Raw genomic sequence first — 18,801 nt, forward strand, 5'->3', positions numbered from 1 at the left:
GAGAATGTATGAAATATAGTAATTTAATTAAGTAAATAATTGTTTGCACTTTATTTGGTGAATGCTTTTGTTTTTTTATTCTATGAAAACAATCAGTTTAAAAACGTAATTAATTATATTAATAATCAATAATTTGTAAAATTTTTGTATTATTTTTATATTATTTAAAATATAAATAATGTATTTGTATGCTTATTTATTTTATTAGCTAATAATAATTTTGACTTATACACAAAGTTAATTAAACGTCTGCATTTTTTAATTATTTTTATTATTTATTATTATTATATAATTATTTATTATTTTACTAAATTTTATTATATCTCGTATTTTTGATAAATAATTGTTATCAAAATAATAAATATTATATAAATAATTAGTTTTATGAATTATATTAATACAATTTTTAAATTCATTCATGAGCCGAAATAGCTCAGTTGGGAGAGCGTTAGACTGAAGATCTAAATGTCCCCGGTTCAATCCCGGGTTTCGGCATGTTACTTTTTTAATATTTTTTAATTAGAACCTTTTTTATTACGTTACAGAACCTTTTAAATAATACTATTTTTGTACCTATCTTTAAATTTCTATATCATGGAAAATTATTAGATAAAAATTAAAATATAAAATACGATGCTTATTAACTACTTTTCACCCTAAAAAGTAAAGTAGACTTTGAAGATCATTTATTTGTAGTTAATTTGTTGAAGTTCAGAAATGTAACAAATAGATTTTCAAATGTAGAAGTAGAATTTGATATTATAAATATATTTAAAAACTATTTTACAAAACATTTAAGTTAATAATTAATACGATTAATCGTGTTATAGTATAAAACAAAACTTATTCTGTTACTAAACAATATTATGGAAGTTAATTCTAAAAAATACTAATGTTGAATATAAAGTGCCAAGGCATAAAGTATTTTTTAAAATTGAAACATATTAATACTATATTTTTTTTAAACAAACATTAAAATTACAATAACAAAGAATTTTAAATAAGATAAATTATTTTCATTTCAAATTTAATAATATAAACACCTTTTTAATTATGTATACATTGTTGTTTTATTTGAATCATATTTTATTACATATTTAACAATTGGGAAATTGCGGACATAATATAAATTAAGTTTTGTTTTTACTGATATTCTGATGTAAATTAAAAACTTTAGTTAAAAAAATTATTAATGTTTTTATATTTTGAGCAATTAATTGTTCATGAATTTATACTTGGAAATTATTTCTGATAATTTTTTCAATTGTTTAATGTAATTATAATAAAATTGATAAAAAAAATATTAATTTTATAAGAGTAGATAATTATTAAAATATCTATTATTTTTCATTAGGTATTAAGTATATACAATAAGTAATAATAAAAGTTGTAAAGGTATTATTAAATACGATTTTAAATTAATTTTTTTCTAAATTATATTTAACATTTATTTCAAATAAATTTAAAATAAAAACTTTAAACTGTATTTAACTTCATTGAGAACAATACATAAATTTAATTTTAAGCAAATCTAATTAATAAAAATATTAAATTATCTTAAATACAACTAATTATTTTAATAATGAACATGTTTTATATATCGTTTTATAATTGTTACAGGAATGAAACTAATCACGAACAATAATATGCGCGTGTACGTATACCCAATTACAGAAACTAAAAATATTATGTGATTATATAATCAAATACATTGTATTTGATACTAATAATACTAAATTGTAGATTTTTTACAAGCATATATGTCATAAATTAGAAATTATGAGTTTAAAAAAATATTAAAACGAATAGAAATTTACATATAAAATTAAATTACACAACCTGCATAACTTTTATTAATAAAGTACTACAATAACCAAACAAAAGATTATTATTTAAAATGAAGTAATAGTAAAAAATATAAATACAGTATAAATATAAAAACTTCTGAATTCTTTAATGTCTTATTTAATCGATTCTTTTATGATAATATATATTGTAATGGTTTTTTAAAAATATGATTGTATATTATTTATTATAGTTAAATCTTTTATTATTTAATTAAAGATAGTATGATAAATTATATATCTTAAGAAATAAATAAAAAAACATTATAAATATTAAATTTTTGTATTAAGTAGACAGACAAGAATGTCTTAATTATTACAATGTATATTTAAATAAATAATAATCTTTTTTAAGATATATTAAAAAAATGTATATTATTTTATTTTAGGAGACTATAAAAATTTTAATATAGCTTATAATAATTCAATAAATATAATAAGTAAATGTTAAATATAAAAATATTGCTTAAGTATACATTAAAACTTACTGCTTAAGCATTATATTATTTAATATAAAATACTTTTAATTCTTAATTACCTATTAATTGTTATTAGTTGCTTGAATATAATTTTTTTTAGTAAATATTATATGTTAATTTTATGTGTTCTATTGTTCATAATTGTTATTATTTGTATTGTTAATTATTAATTCTCTTTATTAACAAAAACAAAATAAATATTAAATTGAAATTGTACGAGTTAAAACTCTAGAATTACACACGTAAATACAGTGTAGCTCTATGATTCCCTGATTAAATTCCCTGATAATTATTTGTAAATTAAGAATAATACTAAAATAAAATTACTTACATTCCAGGAGTTTATCTTTTATATTCATATCTAGTTATTTTTTAAATTAAATTAAACATCAAGTAATGTACAAGACAAGTTGTTTTATTAAATACTAAAAACGTTAAGAGATTACATTCATTATTATATATTTATAATAGTTTTATGTATTTATGTAAATTTATATTTTTTATGAATTCAGTTAAAAAATTAACAAAGTTATCTTTAAGATTTATTTTAATCAAATCTCGACTTTTAAAAATTGTATTTTTTCTTGAATGAAAAAATTATTTTTAATTGTTTTACTAGAAATTAATATATATATAAAGCAGCGAAACCATCCTTGAATTTATTAAATATAAAAATTAATGTGTATGAAATAAATGAGTTTTATAATATTTATTTTTATACGTTTTCTATAAAAATTATTTTGTAATATTTAATATTAATTATTTACAAAATTTGTAAATTGTTTAAATTACAATTTTTCAATATTTTTGTAATAAATTTAGTTTTCAATTCTTAATAAATATTAGAATTATTAATTATAATTTTAATATACATGTTTATAATTCACGAATATAATATATATCAGAATCAATGATTAATTTTATATTGGTTTAATTATAGTATAAATCAATTTTGATCGGAAATTGAAATGTTCAAAAATAAAGTAATTTAATAATATAATAAATAATTATAAAGCTTATAGCTATTTTTATTTTTAACTAATCATATAATATATAATAAAATATTTTTAAAATATTTAGGGATTTATAAATACTTATTTTTTTATAATAATTATTTATACAAAAAATTATATATTGCCAATGCTAGAGCAAATCTATTCAATTTTTTATTTTCTCCATTTCCCATTGTTTTATTATATGGTAATTTTTTTATTTTTTTTTGTTTGTTTTTAATAGATGACTTATTTTATCAGATAAATTACTCAATTCTAACAAAGCATTCTTCCAACTTTTTAAATTTTTTACTCTTTACAGTTATGTGAAAATCAATTTGTCTCTTGTAATAATATTTTATATATATTGCCTCTGAAGCTATGTATTATAGAATAATACATAAATACTCTTTCTTTAATTATTTACTATTATCTTTATTAGATAAGATTAGATAAAAAATGGATTAAATTTTTATTAATTTTTGTTTTTTCAATTTTACTCGATAATAATTGCAGTTGTTCGAATATTTTTTATATATCACAAAAATATAAAATAACAGTAGTGTATTATAAAATATTATCGGTTAAAGGATAATTTAATTTTATGTTAAAGAATTTGAATTTAAAACTTCGGTTTGCATAAACGATATATTCTATTTTATTATATTCTCAGTTTTTGATAATTCGCTTCGTTTTATGGTTTTATGGTTACGAAAATGTTTGCTTTTTTTATTAAATACAATGTTAATAATTTTGATATTAATTATGCAATTAACTTTACTTTTACAATACAAACAAAAATATCAATTTAAAAAACGTAATAAATATGCGTTCTAAAGTTTAAGATTTGTTTAGATGATTTTTTGAACGCATACATTAATGAAAAAGACGATACAATGAAAAGCAAAATTTATTTGTAAAGGTAATAATATTTATAATTTATTTGGTGTTAATATTAAGCTTTAAACAATAAATTCGTATGTTTTATATTTTATATTATATAAATATCAAAAAGTTTAAATTAGTACACGAACGAGAGATCATTCATGTCCATATATAAATGCCAACTTTATACTAACTTCAGATTCTATAAACGTTGGGGTGGGATGAATGATTGTTTAATTAATTTTTAAATACCATAAAAATATGAAAGATAAACAACTAAATGAAGAATTTTTGTATGAATTCAATAAAATTTTAATGCGATCTTTAGTGCCACATTTTTCAAATCAAATAATACGACCATGTATAGAAGAAGATTTTCAAGATTTTAAAAATATAATAACAGATAATCTTCATCGCATTGTTTTGTTATTAGATTTTATTATACAAAATGAAGTTCAGTATAGTAAAAGAACTACAGAATATTTAATTAAGGTTATAGTTATTATTGGTGAACAACATAAAAAAAGTGCATGGAATACTTATAAAATTATAGAGTTATCTGAATTATTAATATTTAGGATTTGTAAAATTTTTAAAAGTAAAAATATAACTGAGATTCTTAAAAATAATGAAATATTTATAATGATTATAAAGTTTTTAAGACCTAAATTGCTAAAAGATACTTGGAAATGTTTTCCAGCTGCTGTTAATTGTTATAAATGGTTATTGGAATTAAGTGAAAAACCTCTATTAAAAAGTTATATACAGGACATAGTACCAACAGCTTTAATAATTGTTGATGATTATGTGCAAGAAAATCAAATGTTAGCTTTAAAATGTATAAGTATAATAATCGAACATTGTCAAAAAAGCAAAATTTTAAAAAATTTTAATTATGATGAAGTTATTTTTCAAGCTCTAAAAAAAATATCTTATAAAGTAGAATCAATTATGATGACTTCTCTGTATTCTTGTATTTCAAGTTTAATATCTAATATTGATTGTTATGAAAAAAAAAGTACTATTTTCAATTGGACTAAATGGGATGAAATATTAACTATTCTTTTTGATAATATGGAATTACAAACTAATCATCAGTATCAATATGCTTATATTACATGTCTCTCAAAATTTTTGACATATATTAATTTAGGTAAATGGTCTAATAGATTGATTCAAATTTTAAGTGAATATTGTGAAAATAATATTGATTTAATTATTATTAATGGAACATTAGAATGTATTAAAACTTTTTTATTAATATATCAACCACAAGGAGAAAACTTTTATATTGTAATGTACAGTTTATTATTGAAGCTTCGTTATAAATGTGCTTTATTTCAAACAAATAGCAAGGAAATTATTATTAAAGTTGATCAATGTATTTTATTAATAAGTAAATTATGTCCAAATCTTAATAAAGAAATTATTAATAGTGGTAAAATACAATCAATTAAAAATATGAAATAAATTTTGATTTTTATTATTTTCTTATTTTTTAAAAATTAATTAATTTAATACGTATATAAAAAGTTTATTAATTTTTTGTATTTTACTTAATACTATACAGTATTTTTTAAATAATATGTGAGTTCTGTTTTTTTATAAAGTAATCATATTTACTTTTAAGAGAATTAAATTTAAAAATATAATAGTACATGAACTACATAAGTCAATAAATGAAATTTAAAGTTTAGCAGTTTTCAATTACATTGTGATTTGTAATAAGAGCTTTTCAGATACTGATTCAACATTGGTAAGGCGATTTAATTATCTAGTGTCATATTTATGTTATATACTGTCTATAATTTTTTAAATAGTAAATAGTATTTTCTGACTCATGTACTTTTTTTTTTTGTATCCTATAATTATTATATAAATTATACATATAATTTATAAGCAAGTAGTAGTGCAATATTTTAAAATAAATATAAAAATCAATTAGAACTTAAAACAATTAGAGTTATTTGTAAGATAAACATTTTAGTTTTTATTACATAAATATACTAGAACAATAATACATTATTTTTAATTAAAATTTAACAAGCACAATAACATCAATGTATATGAAATCAATATAATATCTTAATGCAAATATGGAATGTTCAAAGTTAATATGGTTTAAAATAAATCATCTTTTCTGAATAATCATTAATATATTACATTGTTTTATTATTGAAAATATTTTTTATAGGACTGTGTTTATAAATTTTTTATAAAAAGAATTTATTTTATGTAATATTCTCTTTAAGAAATATTTCATTTTAAAACTGGAATTATATGTTTTCATTCACATCTAATGAAAATATTTACTAAATCAATTATATCACAAAGAGAACTGTATATTAATTTAAAGTAAAAGTAACTCAGAAAACTTTAGATACATTCATATTATCTTTAATACAAAATAATTTTCATTCAAGAGCTCTATTGCTTACTTGTTAATAATTGGAAATATTTGTATAATTATTTTATAGTGAATAATTGATATTTATTATTTTTTGTTAACTTATTATTATTAATTTGTTAAAATTAAATTTGTCAAAAATAATTTTATCATATATATTTATATTGGCATATTATAATTCATTTATGAGAGTAAGTTCTATTGCTGCATTTTTAATGTGACTATTTGTGCAAATGTATCAATTTTTTTTTAATACACGTAGTTAGTTGATTAGTATAAAATATGAAAATTTTGATTAAACAGATATAAATACATAAATAGAAATATAATAAAATTTATATAAGAAATAAGTATATATTTACAAACATATTTATAAGTGCTTCATTATTTGTATCTCCATTCATTAGCATGGGGTTTACCTGTATGTGCACTGTTAATAAACAAAATGAAATAGGATATATGTCAATTTAATTTTCTTCAATGATGATTTAGGAGTTTTGGATGGAATGCTTGTATCTAAAATTGCTGACTTAGTTTGATTTGCAATATGTTTATAATTTTTGTAATTTTTGGTAAATTCTTTTATTTTATTCTGATTAGTAGTTACATAGTACATTTTGAGGTATAAAATATAATTTATAATAAATTCATTTTAAAGCATGATTTAAGTTATTAAATTAATTAAATGAATTATACACTAATAGTTATTAGTTTATTAATTTAACTAAAATTAAGCAAATATGTACAAATTGAGTTTTGTGTCACTATAAGATATCCATTATTAAATAGATTTAATAGATATTAATTTATAGGAATTTATATATTAGAAATGATGGTGTGGATCATTCAATAAATGATGAATTCTTTGTTTAACAACAGTGGAAGAGTTTACATACAAAAGTCTAAGTCTATGTTTACAACAAAAATACTTTATTGATTTTTTTTAGATTGATAGCAAACCAAAATATCATGTGTGTGTATATTATATTTACTCTGTCATAATAATTCAGAATCTCATACTATATATCATTTATCTTTTAAACATATCTTCCAGACAAATATGTTTATGCATTTTTACATTTTTAAAGGCATTTACAATTGTTCAGAGGTATCTTATAAAACTAATCCAAGTAAAAGTTAGTTAATAATATTATTGAAATTTATTTATCTTTTACAACACTTTTTAAGCTGTAAATATATTGTAACACAATAAATAGTTTAATTATTTTTTATATATGCTATAAATCACTGGCTTTATACATTGTTTACTACATTATACCATATTATTAGTATGATTATGATAGTATTAATATGATATAATAGTAGTACATCATTATTTTTTATTATATTTTATTTTTTATTTAATAGTTGATGGAGTATATAAAATGTATTTTAGTTTTAAAATTTTCCTTCTATATTAACACTGTATTAAGAATTTTTAAATAAATAAATTGATAAAACAATTAAAATAAAACTTTATATTGTAAAATCAATTTTTACTATATCAAATTGCTAAACCCAGTTATAAGAGCAGCGCATCACATCGTACAGTAGATAATAAATGCCTTTTAATAAATATTATGTGAAATATTGAATTAGAAAAAGGAATGATGAATGAAAATTTTGTGAAAAATGGTGAAAACAATGTTATAGTTTTCAGGTATTTTTAGAAGATAGAAAATTACCAGTACTGATGTTTCAATCGAGAAAATACATAATGAAACTTGAATAAAAACTTAATTTGATAAATACAGTGTTAATTTTTCAACAGACTTTTAAAAAAATCAAGGTACTAACACGAATTTTTTAAGTCATCGAAAACATTGATATGTTTGTTCAGAGATTGAGCTGGATTTAGAATCATGTAAACCCGCATATACATAATCACAGACACTATGTATATTTATTCTTTGTCATTGACTGGAGCAACGTCACTCAATAATTGCGAGCTTTGGTTTGGCTCTTTTATATCAGGTGTAAATAGCAACAAGCTCTGTATTATTACAGACATGATAAATGATTGTTTAAATGATTTGATGGACAAGGTTCTGCTGATTAATATCATATTAATATTATATTTTCTGACTCACCTATTTACGGTTCAAAAACAGATTCTCAATTTTGTGGCAGCAATGATGTATTGGACAATAATGTATATATTGAGATGAAGGTGCTTGATGTTAAGTACAAAATGAATACTTTTTTTTAATAATTTCAATTTAATGAAGTTTTATTTTTTAAATTATATAAAATTGCCTTAATAATAGATACTTTAAATCAATTTATAATGTTTATATAACAGCAGGTATATATGTGTGTAAGATACATATTAATAAATTTACTCTATACATGATTTAAAAGTAATTTTAATATTATCAAGATTAATTTTGACTTATAGGATAAAAGATTTATATCAGTATCTTTTAATATATTATTTAATGCACTAATGATGATTTTCCTGATTTGATATAGATTTATAAAGATGCAGTGTTATATAGATCATAAAGAAGTTAGAGTATCCTTGACAAATGTAGATTTATTATCACAAAAAAGTTCGGTGCTTATTAAATGTAAAGCTAATGATTATAGTGAAATTGCAAATTCTGTAGTCATAAAAAGTTGCATTCATTTTAATGAACGAAATTATAAACGATATGTTGTTGATATTACTTTTGAAGAATCATACTCTTTATTAGGGCAAAGCACGAATTATTTGAAGGTGTTATCTTGAAGTAATGACAAAAAACGAAAAATAATAAACCGAGCAAGACGATAGTTTTCATTACTTTCAGAACGATTTGAGTAATCCACTGAAAAAATTGTTTGCATTGTTTCCTCAATGTGTGATAAAATTACTTGAAATAAGCTACAGTTCGGCTCATTAAATAAATGAGTTTCGATTATATGTTATGATTTTGAAACTATCAACTCTTTATTGCACTATAATAAAAAAAATTAAATTGATAGTTAAAAATTCAGGTAATTATGCGAGAAAAGAAAAGTTTATTCTTGAAACAGGTATTGCCGCCTTCTAGATTCCAAGGTTAAAGTAAAAAGACTACTTTTAGTCTTAAAACCAAATTAATTATAAGTCGTATATATTTTTGAGTTCCCAATGAAATAGTGATGTTGTCATTTTTCTATAAATATTTTATGCAATAAAAGTGTTGGTATTCTCATAATAATTAAATTTCTTATTTTTGTGAATAGTATAATTGTATAATATAAAGTATATATTTATTTTTTCGGCTTTTTATCTTTAATAACGAAAAATCAACCAAGTATATTGTAAAATATTAGTAAATTGTTATTCAATAATCAATTTCGATATCTAATGTAGGTAGTACAAGCATTAAAAGAAGGTTGTTAAAACAAAAAATGTTATATAATACTGAAAATATTTGTCACTACAAGCAATTATACTTTATGTTTTAAAAAACTTGCATATATATCCTTTTATTTTATCTATAGTTTATTGTGACTTTTATGTGAATTTATGTCAATCTATAGTTTCTGTTGATATAAAATATTCAAATAAAAAAAAATGTGTATTATAAATTATCGCATATGATAGAATCAATTTATAAAATTATAAAATTTTTGGTATTAAGAAATAAAACTTTTAATGTGCTTATATAAATTATTTTATTTATTTGTTTGAATAATTCGAATATATTTATATATAAAATTTTTAAATTTTTACAATAAATTTAATTCTATTAATAATATATTAATTCAAATTTTTTATACGATATTAAAAATTATAAATTTGGATTTACTGTACAAAAAGTACAATAAATTATATTTAAACTTTCAAATATAAGATGCAAAAATTTTATATTAAAATCATTTGAAACAATACGAATTATTACATTTAAATTATAATTGCATACAATTTAATTATAGTGTCATTATTTCAAGATTACTTACTTTTCCATTTAAAGTAATGTATTAATATGTATAATTTGTTGCCTAAGTTATACTAAAAATAAAACCAAATATAAAGTTTGCCTTATTTTTATGTTAATAAATTATAAAAAAGTATAATCTTAGAATTCAATCATTTTTTCCTAAATAGTAAAATGACTAGTACTTTTATTTCAATATATATTTATAACTTAAAATAAGAACTATTCAATATCTAAAATCAGATTTTTCTAATTAAAATAAACAGAGTAGAAGAACAGTTTAAAAGATATAAAGTACTTAAAATAATTAATGTTTTAGAATTGATTTACAAATTTGAAATTCTCAAATAAATTTTTCATTTAGAAATTGGAATTTTTGTTTTGCATGATTATCATTATCTTTCTTGTTAATAAAATCTTTCATAAATTATAGTAATAGTAATAATTATTATTATTCATGATAAATCATAATTATATTTTAAGGAAGAATTGAAGGTCTTTAATTCTTAAAAATTCCTAATACATTAAATTCACTTTAAAATATTTATTGTAATATGTAATATTAAATTTAATTTAGTATTTTTAATTTTATTATATTTATTTTTTCTTTTCATATTTATTATTTTCTTTTTTTTAATTTATATTAATATATAATCTTTTTTTTTACAGTGCTACAAATTAAAATTAAAATTTGAAAAGATATTGTAAAGATATATATATAGAATTTGTATGTAAAATCAGTACACTCGGACACAAGTTATATTTTAAAATTAACATTAATAATTTTTTAAGTATGAAATATTTCATATTTTAGAAAGTATTTTTTAGAAATACTATTAAATACGTGTCAATTTACAGTATCAAAATGTTTTAATATAATAAATGTGAATAGAATGAATATTTATATCGGTGTGCTTTGATTTGTCTTTTCTTTAAATTTAATGATTGACTGTATGTGACTAATTGCAGGTAGACTTTTTACATTATTGCAAATACGCGTTATTATAGAGATTTTTCGCAGTTCTTGTCCTATTCGATTTAAAGATTTTCCTTTTGTTTCAGGATATACTAGAAATACATAAAATATTGTAATAAGACACATAAAACTGTAAAATAAATATGTACCAGCCAGTGTCATCATTTCTGAAAAAGTTATATTGTATTTAAGTTTAATTGCCTGCATTATTTATTAATAATTTAATGTAAAATATTTTAAATATAAATTTTGTATAAAATTTTTTATTCATTTTGCATAAAATAGGAATAAATTACTTACTAGTCATTTTTTCAATGGATTCAAAGAGTAAAATATGAATAAGCCATAAAATAAATATAGAAAATCCAATGCATTTTCCTCTAATTACTGCTGGAAAGATTTCATTGAGAGTTAATAAAGGAACAGGTCCAAGACCTAAGGTATAAGCTGATTCAAATACAAGTAACGTTATGACGGCTAATGTTTTTAATTCTGTTGTAAGTCCATCTGTAGTAATTACATTGTGAGTCTGTAATAAATATCAATTTATTTTATAATAAATTAGCTTTCGAATAATATTTCTATTTTTTAAGATTATTCATTTAATTAGTCATTTCCTTATTTTACATGATTATTTCTAAATGTGAATTTAAAAAATCACATTTATTAATATGAAGATATATAATTTAAAAAATACTAATGATTAACTCAGTTAATAAATAAAACATTATTTAACGAAGTTGCAATCATTTTATATTATATAAATTTATTATTTACAATTCTATTTAATTAAACAATTATAAAATATTTACCTCACATGACATCTTTACTTGAGTCCATATTTCAGTATTTGGAACACTTATAGCAAGTGGAGTAGGTAAAAGTGGAAATGGTGATGAATCAGTTAGTGAAATAGATTTTATTTTATTTGTTAATTCGTTTTTTAAATTATTGTTTATGATTATGTTGCAAGATTCATTTGAAAAGTTTAATAATTCGTCACCTCTATCTAATGTTGCTAGAAGGGATAAAAGAGATGCAGATATCATGCAGATAGTAGCCGATGTTATTAATGCAGTTCGACGTCCACATCTTTCAATGACAATTAGACATAAAATAGTACTGAATACTCTAACAATCCCAAGAGCAATCATTGCTGTCGTTTTGGCAATATCTAAAATAAAAAATCTTAGAATAATAACTTATGGTAGTAAAATTATGACTTCATACATGATACACATGTGAAATATTAATAAACATAGCCATATAATTCCAATTAAGAAACAATATTATATATATTGAAATTTTTGTTTAAAAGTAATGAATTAAAATTAACATAAAATTATTGTTTATATAAACTTCATTATTATTAAATAAAAATTATAATGTGACCACTTACTGGTGCATATTCCTAAAAGAGCAAATAATCTTGGTGCATAATATAAAACTTGTTGCCTTCCAGTTCCTTGGCTAAGAGAAAGCATGATTATCATAATTGTTAGAACTTCAAAAACATAACAGCAAGAATTATTTAGTGATACTTTAATATTTCCAACTTTTTTTAGTAATAAAAAAGATGGTGATCGTTGAAGAAATATAATTGTGATAATGCAAGTAATCATTGAAGACACTGCTGTTAGACCAATAGTCAATCGCCATTGGTAGTCTAAATTTTTATTTTCTGTTGCTATAACAGAAAGCAGTAATCCACTTGCAACACCTAATTGATGTAAAGTTATGTTGCATCCTCGTCTATTAGAAATTGAAATTTCAGACATGTAGATACAATGAGCAATTGCAGAAACAGTTCCAGAATATCCACAAATCATTCTTGCTATCAAAAATAGAATGTAATGGTTTGATAAAGCTGATAATAGTGAACCAAATGTTAAGAATACCATTGTAGAAATCATAGTCCATCTACGACCATATTGATCTATTAAAATACCTGTAAGTTATTTACATCTATAATTCATTATTTTTAATTTAATTTAGTATATATAATTAAAATTACAGTTGTTGATGAATTATTGGAATATTAATCAAATTAATTAGAAAGTAAAGTCCATTGAATAGTTATGTATAACAATAATGTAAAATAATCAGAAGAAAAAAAATAAGAATGCATAAAAATAGTTTAAAGAATATAATTCTTTATATAATTATATTTTAAAGCTCAGCATAAAATGTTTCATTTATTGTAATATTTAATCATTGAAATAATAAATATCATATTGAATATATACAAATAAATTAAATAAAATAAACTTACCACCAAATAATGCACCCAACAAACATCCAATAAACCATATATTTACAATCATACTTTCTTCTTTACAATCAAGTACAAATTCACCTTTTACCAAAGGAGCAATTTGTCTGCCAATTCCCATATCATATCCAAATGAAATTCCTGCCAATACAGCTACAATTGGTACTATAATATTTTGATTTTCAGTGGTTAATGGAGTTAAATTTTTTGTGTTTATGGGTGATAGTTTTATTAATTTTTTTAAAGAAATATATGGATATTCTTTCAGTGGTGGTTTCAAAATAGAAGAATTAGTATTACAATTTACATTTTTTAGTAAAACAATTGTATCTTCGTCTTCTGACATTGTATTATATACACAATTATAGAATATACTATTTATATTAACAATAGTTTTTAATATATATTTATTTATATGGATATATTGTTAATATTTATAAACTGTACAGTTTATATTTATAGATTTTACAGTTAATATTTCATTTTTTTATACTATTACTGAAGCAATACACTTAAAATATATTAAAAAATAGTAAAGAACGTATTATATTTTTTCGAGTCTTGTACACTTAATGTTTAAGATTTTGGTTCCGAATGAAAACCGAACTTTCTTTCTCTATGCACGCATGCAAACACACACACACATATATGTATGCATGCGTACGATCGCGTAGTATTCATAGCAAAAATTCCAAATTAAAATCATCCGAATTCATAAAGCCAATGCATTTAATCTTCTATTGTGTATTCTAAAAGCTGCATTACTTATGTGTGCATATATGCATATATGCACAAGGTATATATATATATATATATATATATATACATATATATATATATGTATATATATGCACACATGCTTATAATGAACTTTTGTTTTTTATATGATTTTATGATTATTTTCCTTTAGATTTTTATATTTATATTGTAGTTTTAGTTTGGTATTATAATGTATTGAAAACATTTTAAAATGTATAATTATTTTTATTATAATTCTGGTATTTCTTTTTGTGATATTATTTATTTTATTTTTTCTAACATTGTAGGTTTTCTTCTAAGCCTTATTTATTTTACATCTTATAATATATTAAATATTTAGTTTTAAAAATCAAATTTTAGTGGATTTTCCATTCTAAATTATTAAACGTTTTATTTCCGTAATATTTTTCATTTTGATTTTTTTAAAATTTTTGTTTCCTTATTTTAGTATTTCGATAAATGGTATTAGATTTATCACTAATGCTTTAAAACAAATGAATAAAATATGTAAAATGATATATATTGTATTTTTATGATATATAATAATATATATGCAAAATCATATATTGTGCAAAAGAATGTGTTTTATAAAGTTTTAACTCGAAAGATTTGCTTCTAATTTAAAATGTTTTTAAAAAGCTTCTTAAAAATACTTATGTTTTTGTAATTTTTTAAAAAACACTTTTTAATGTTTTTTTAAGCTATTTCCTTCTATTTATTAAAACTTTATAAAAACTTCTAAATTATTTTATAATGATGGTTACATTTCTGTATTAATTCTATGCAAAAAATTTGAATTACAAGTGTTAATAACAGATTAAATTTTTTTCATGAAATCTAAAAATTCTTTCTAAATGTCAAATAAAACAAAACAATTCGATTTATATTGATCTTTTTATTACATTGATGGTTAATACCTATAAATCCATTGGAACTTTTATAACTAAAAGGTTGTTTGAAAAATTTTGTTAAATGACTTAACAAATTTGACATTTTTAGTAATCTATCAACGTGCTACATTTAATTAGTTTATCGAAGGATTTTATTTTATTATTATTATAAATTATATCGTATAATTTTAACTGCAAAATTGATCTGTTTTAAGAGAAATTTTAGTTAAATATAGCTGCTCAGTTTTAATATTAAATCTTAATTTATTTAAAAATGATATTAAAAATAATAATTGCAACGAAATAATCATTACTGCAAGGCATGTATGTAAACTTTGGAGTTCAAATGTATGTATATGTATTAAACGATGAGACAACATAATGTTTGCTCGGAATTCCAGTCACCCGGAGGTCGAGAAACCAAGGTTGTTTGAGAATGCGAGAAAGTAAAATGCAATAAAACATCTGGCAAGCGATATCGTAAAATTCACATTAGGACTCAGACTCTTCTGCTTATAATTATTTGTACTAGTGTCATAAAACATCTGGAAAACTCCAGTGGAACGTGCCCTTTGCTTTACAGAGCAGTGAAGAAAATAAGTTTATTGCGGAAAACCTTCGTGCAAATTCCAAACGAATACCACTCGATATATGAAATATCGAGTACAAAACACTTCTTCATTTATTACAACCCAAAAGTCCCAAACGTGCTACAACTTGTATTAACGCTTAGGCTTATTAAGACAACACATGCATTGCCTTCTGTGTCAATCACATCTGGTCGGTCGCCTCCAAAACTGACCACGCCCAAGAGGACCCTTCATCTAGCCAAGTCCCAGAGAAGGGAGAAGCAATTAAGAAGAGATGACCAATAGCAAAAACTCCCCACTTCCGACACTTCTCTGATTAGCATATTCGGAAGTGAACTCGGAAGGAAGTGGAGATGAAGGCGTGCATAATCCATTATGCTGTCTTAGAACGACATCTGATTGGTTAATTAATAGAAAAGGGAGTTCCTAGCGGGGTGGGACCAGTGAAGCGCTGAAGATAGAAAACGGTAACGCAACGAGAAAATCACTTACTCTTTCCAAATACTCCTTACAGTACTGGATAAGTCACGAAGCACTCTCACGGAGGAAAACCAGAGAGACAAGTCGCTTTAGCTAGCTGAGTTTGAATAAGAAGTTCTTTCTACGATTGTGAAATAGTATACAGTTGACTCAATTTCATCAAGACTAAATTGCATAGGATCTGACGACTTGCAACCTTGATTGAGAATCAAAAGGAACCTTCTAATTGCCACATTGCGAGGGAACGTAATAACAAGCCAGCAAAGAGAGACAAAGAAAATCACGATACACTGCAAGTAAGTCCTTACAGCTAGTACTCATTCTTGATTTCTTGGCTTAAGAACGGAAGGACGAATTAATGTCCAACTTCGCAAGCTTCCCGGACATACATTAGCGCAAACCAGCTATAACACCACTGTGGTTATTAATCACTCCAACAGTAAGCTGTTCCCGCCACAGGTGGCGCAAAACTTCACATAACCTCTACTTGGCGCTCTTACGCCCAACACTAGAGTTGACTGCACACGTGTGAAATAAACTTGCCAACAGTGCCGCGTTCAATTAACGCACCACAGCAATCATAACCTCCAGTGATAATATTTAATAGATTATAACCTGCTTCATACACAAGTAATTTATTTCAACACTACAAGATTATTAAGAAAACCAAGTTCATTTGTAATTCACCTTTGTAATTCAATTTAAATAAATAGAAATACTAAAGACTTGTGTTAATTATTAATCAGTGCATTCACCCTTTACTTGCCCGGCAACCCCACATAACATCTAGTGGGTTTTATTGTTCTAAGTTGATTATTACACGTTTGGCTGACGAGTTGAATTGTGGAAGTAATTTCCGAACATTTGGTCCTTCGAGCCGGATTAGTAAAGGTTGGTGTATTGGTTGGTATTGATACAATTAAGAGAACAAATCATCATAGTAATCAAAATATCAAGTAATAGAAAAAATATCTTAACCATCCACCTATTACCCAAGAATCAAGATTCATCACTGTAAGTACTAATTAATTATTCTCTAATATTATAAGCACAGGGAATTGAAAAATGTCGAACACAGAGAAGAAACAAACAAGGGAAAGCAGTGATGAAGTGGCAGCATCAATTGCGAGTGGAACAAGAGTCACTCGTAGTGCTACCAAGGAGAAACTATCTGACGAACATATGCTTAAGACAGCAGGACAGTTCAATAGGATAGCAACGATCAAAACCTTGATAGGAAGTCTTCCCTTATCTCATTTAGACGCAGACATTGATGAAATAATATGTATAAAGGAAGCCATTGATGAAATTCACAAAACGTTCAATAAGGAACATCAGTATATTGAAACAACTTGGCCATCAACTTTCATCACACATGATTATTTCACGCAAAATGCACAAGGGGAAGAGATCCAGTGCCACATTGAAGCACAAAGTAAAATAAGGAAATTGTGTCGCGAACTCAATGTGACACCAAAAACAGTAAACAAGGTAGAAGAGACTTCAGTAACGGAAGGAAGAACTAAGGAAATAAACCGTCTTCCTGACATTCCGATTCCTAAATTCTCAGGAGATTACATGGCCTGGCCATCATTCAAGGACCTGTTTGAATCACTTGTATTAAAAAGCAGTAAGTTGAGTGATGTACAAAAGTTCCATTATCTGCGTTCCACTCTAGAAGGATCAGCATTTAAAATGATATCCAGACTATCATTACAAAATACTTCCCTCAACATAGCATGGAAGAAATTGATAGATAAGTTTGATAGTCCTAGATTAGCAGTCAATCCACATTTACAAAAAATGCTGAAAACGACTCCATCTAGAAAACGATCAGCCATTGAATTAGACGAGATGATAAATTATGTGGGAGACATCATCGAGGGACTTAATCTCTTTGAAATCCAAAACCCATGGGAGGCATTAGGAGTACATCAGATTATAAAGCAGCAAGACGAGCAAACACGAACAGAATGGGAAAGATCACTAGGGAACTCAAAGACTTATCCTTCCTTTGCTCAACTCAGAACTTACTTTGCTGCACAAGTAACAGCATTAGAAAATGCTTGTGGAGTCGAAGGGAAGGAACAAAAACCTCAAGGCAAATTAAAACCCAAGGGGAAACTAAAGGTTAAGGCGTTCCACACCAACACAAGGGAAGATACTGAGAAGGTCCCATTCAACAAAACTTGTCAATACTGCAAAAAGGACCACCGTTTGTACAGTTGCAATTACTTCAAGGAATTACCAATCGAACATCGATGGACATTCGTAAAAAATAATAACATATGCATCAACTGTTTACAAGGTCATAAGGGC

The 18,801-nt window shown here is 23.0% G+C and overlaps 2 protein-coding genes and 1 non-coding gene across 3 annotated transcripts; 2 read left to right on the forward strand and 1 right to left on the reverse strand.

Annotated features, from left to right (window-relative positions):
- Positions 1-422: 422 nt before the first annotated feature.
- On the forward strand, positions 423-495 carry TRNAF-GAA (transfer RNA phenylalanine (anticodon GAA)). Its single transcript has one exon. It is a non-coding gene; the product is annotated as a tRNA-Phe (tRNA).
- Positions 496-4,351: 3,856 nt separating this feature from the next.
- LOC105361544 (TELO2-interacting protein 2) lies at positions 4,352-5,640 on the forward strand (the record flags this gene model as incomplete). Its single annotated transcript, XM_011498766.1, has 1 exon — positions 4,352-5,640. A coding segment is annotated over exon 1 (1,179 nt), but the record flags the coding sequence as incomplete, so codon positions are not given.
- Positions 5,641-11,396: 5,756 nt separating this feature from the next.
- On the reverse strand, positions 11,397-14,138 carry LOC105361545 (solute carrier family 2, facilitated glucose transporter member 12). The gene is made up of 5 exons (XM_011498767.1): positions 13,764-14,138; positions 12,891-13,439; positions 12,304-12,665; positions 11,792-12,020; positions 11,397-11,658 (listed from the first exon to the last, which is right to left on the reverse strand). Exons 1-5 carry the CDS (start codon positions 14,107-14,109, stop codon positions 11,417-11,419), a joined length of 1,728 nt encoding a protein of 575 aa, XP_011497069.1. The 5' UTR covers positions 14,110-14,138; the 3' UTR covers positions 11,397-11,416.
- Positions 14,139-18,801: the final 4,663 nt, after the last annotated feature.

The sequence above is a fragment of the Ceratosolen solmsi genome, unplaced genomic scaffold (assembly GCF_000503995.2).
Source record: "Ceratosolen solmsi marchali unplaced genomic scaffold, CerSol_1.0 scaffold30, whole genome shotgun sequence".
Lineage (NCBI taxonomy): Eukaryota > Metazoa > Arthropoda > Insecta > Hymenoptera > Agaonidae > Ceratosolen > Ceratosolen solmsi.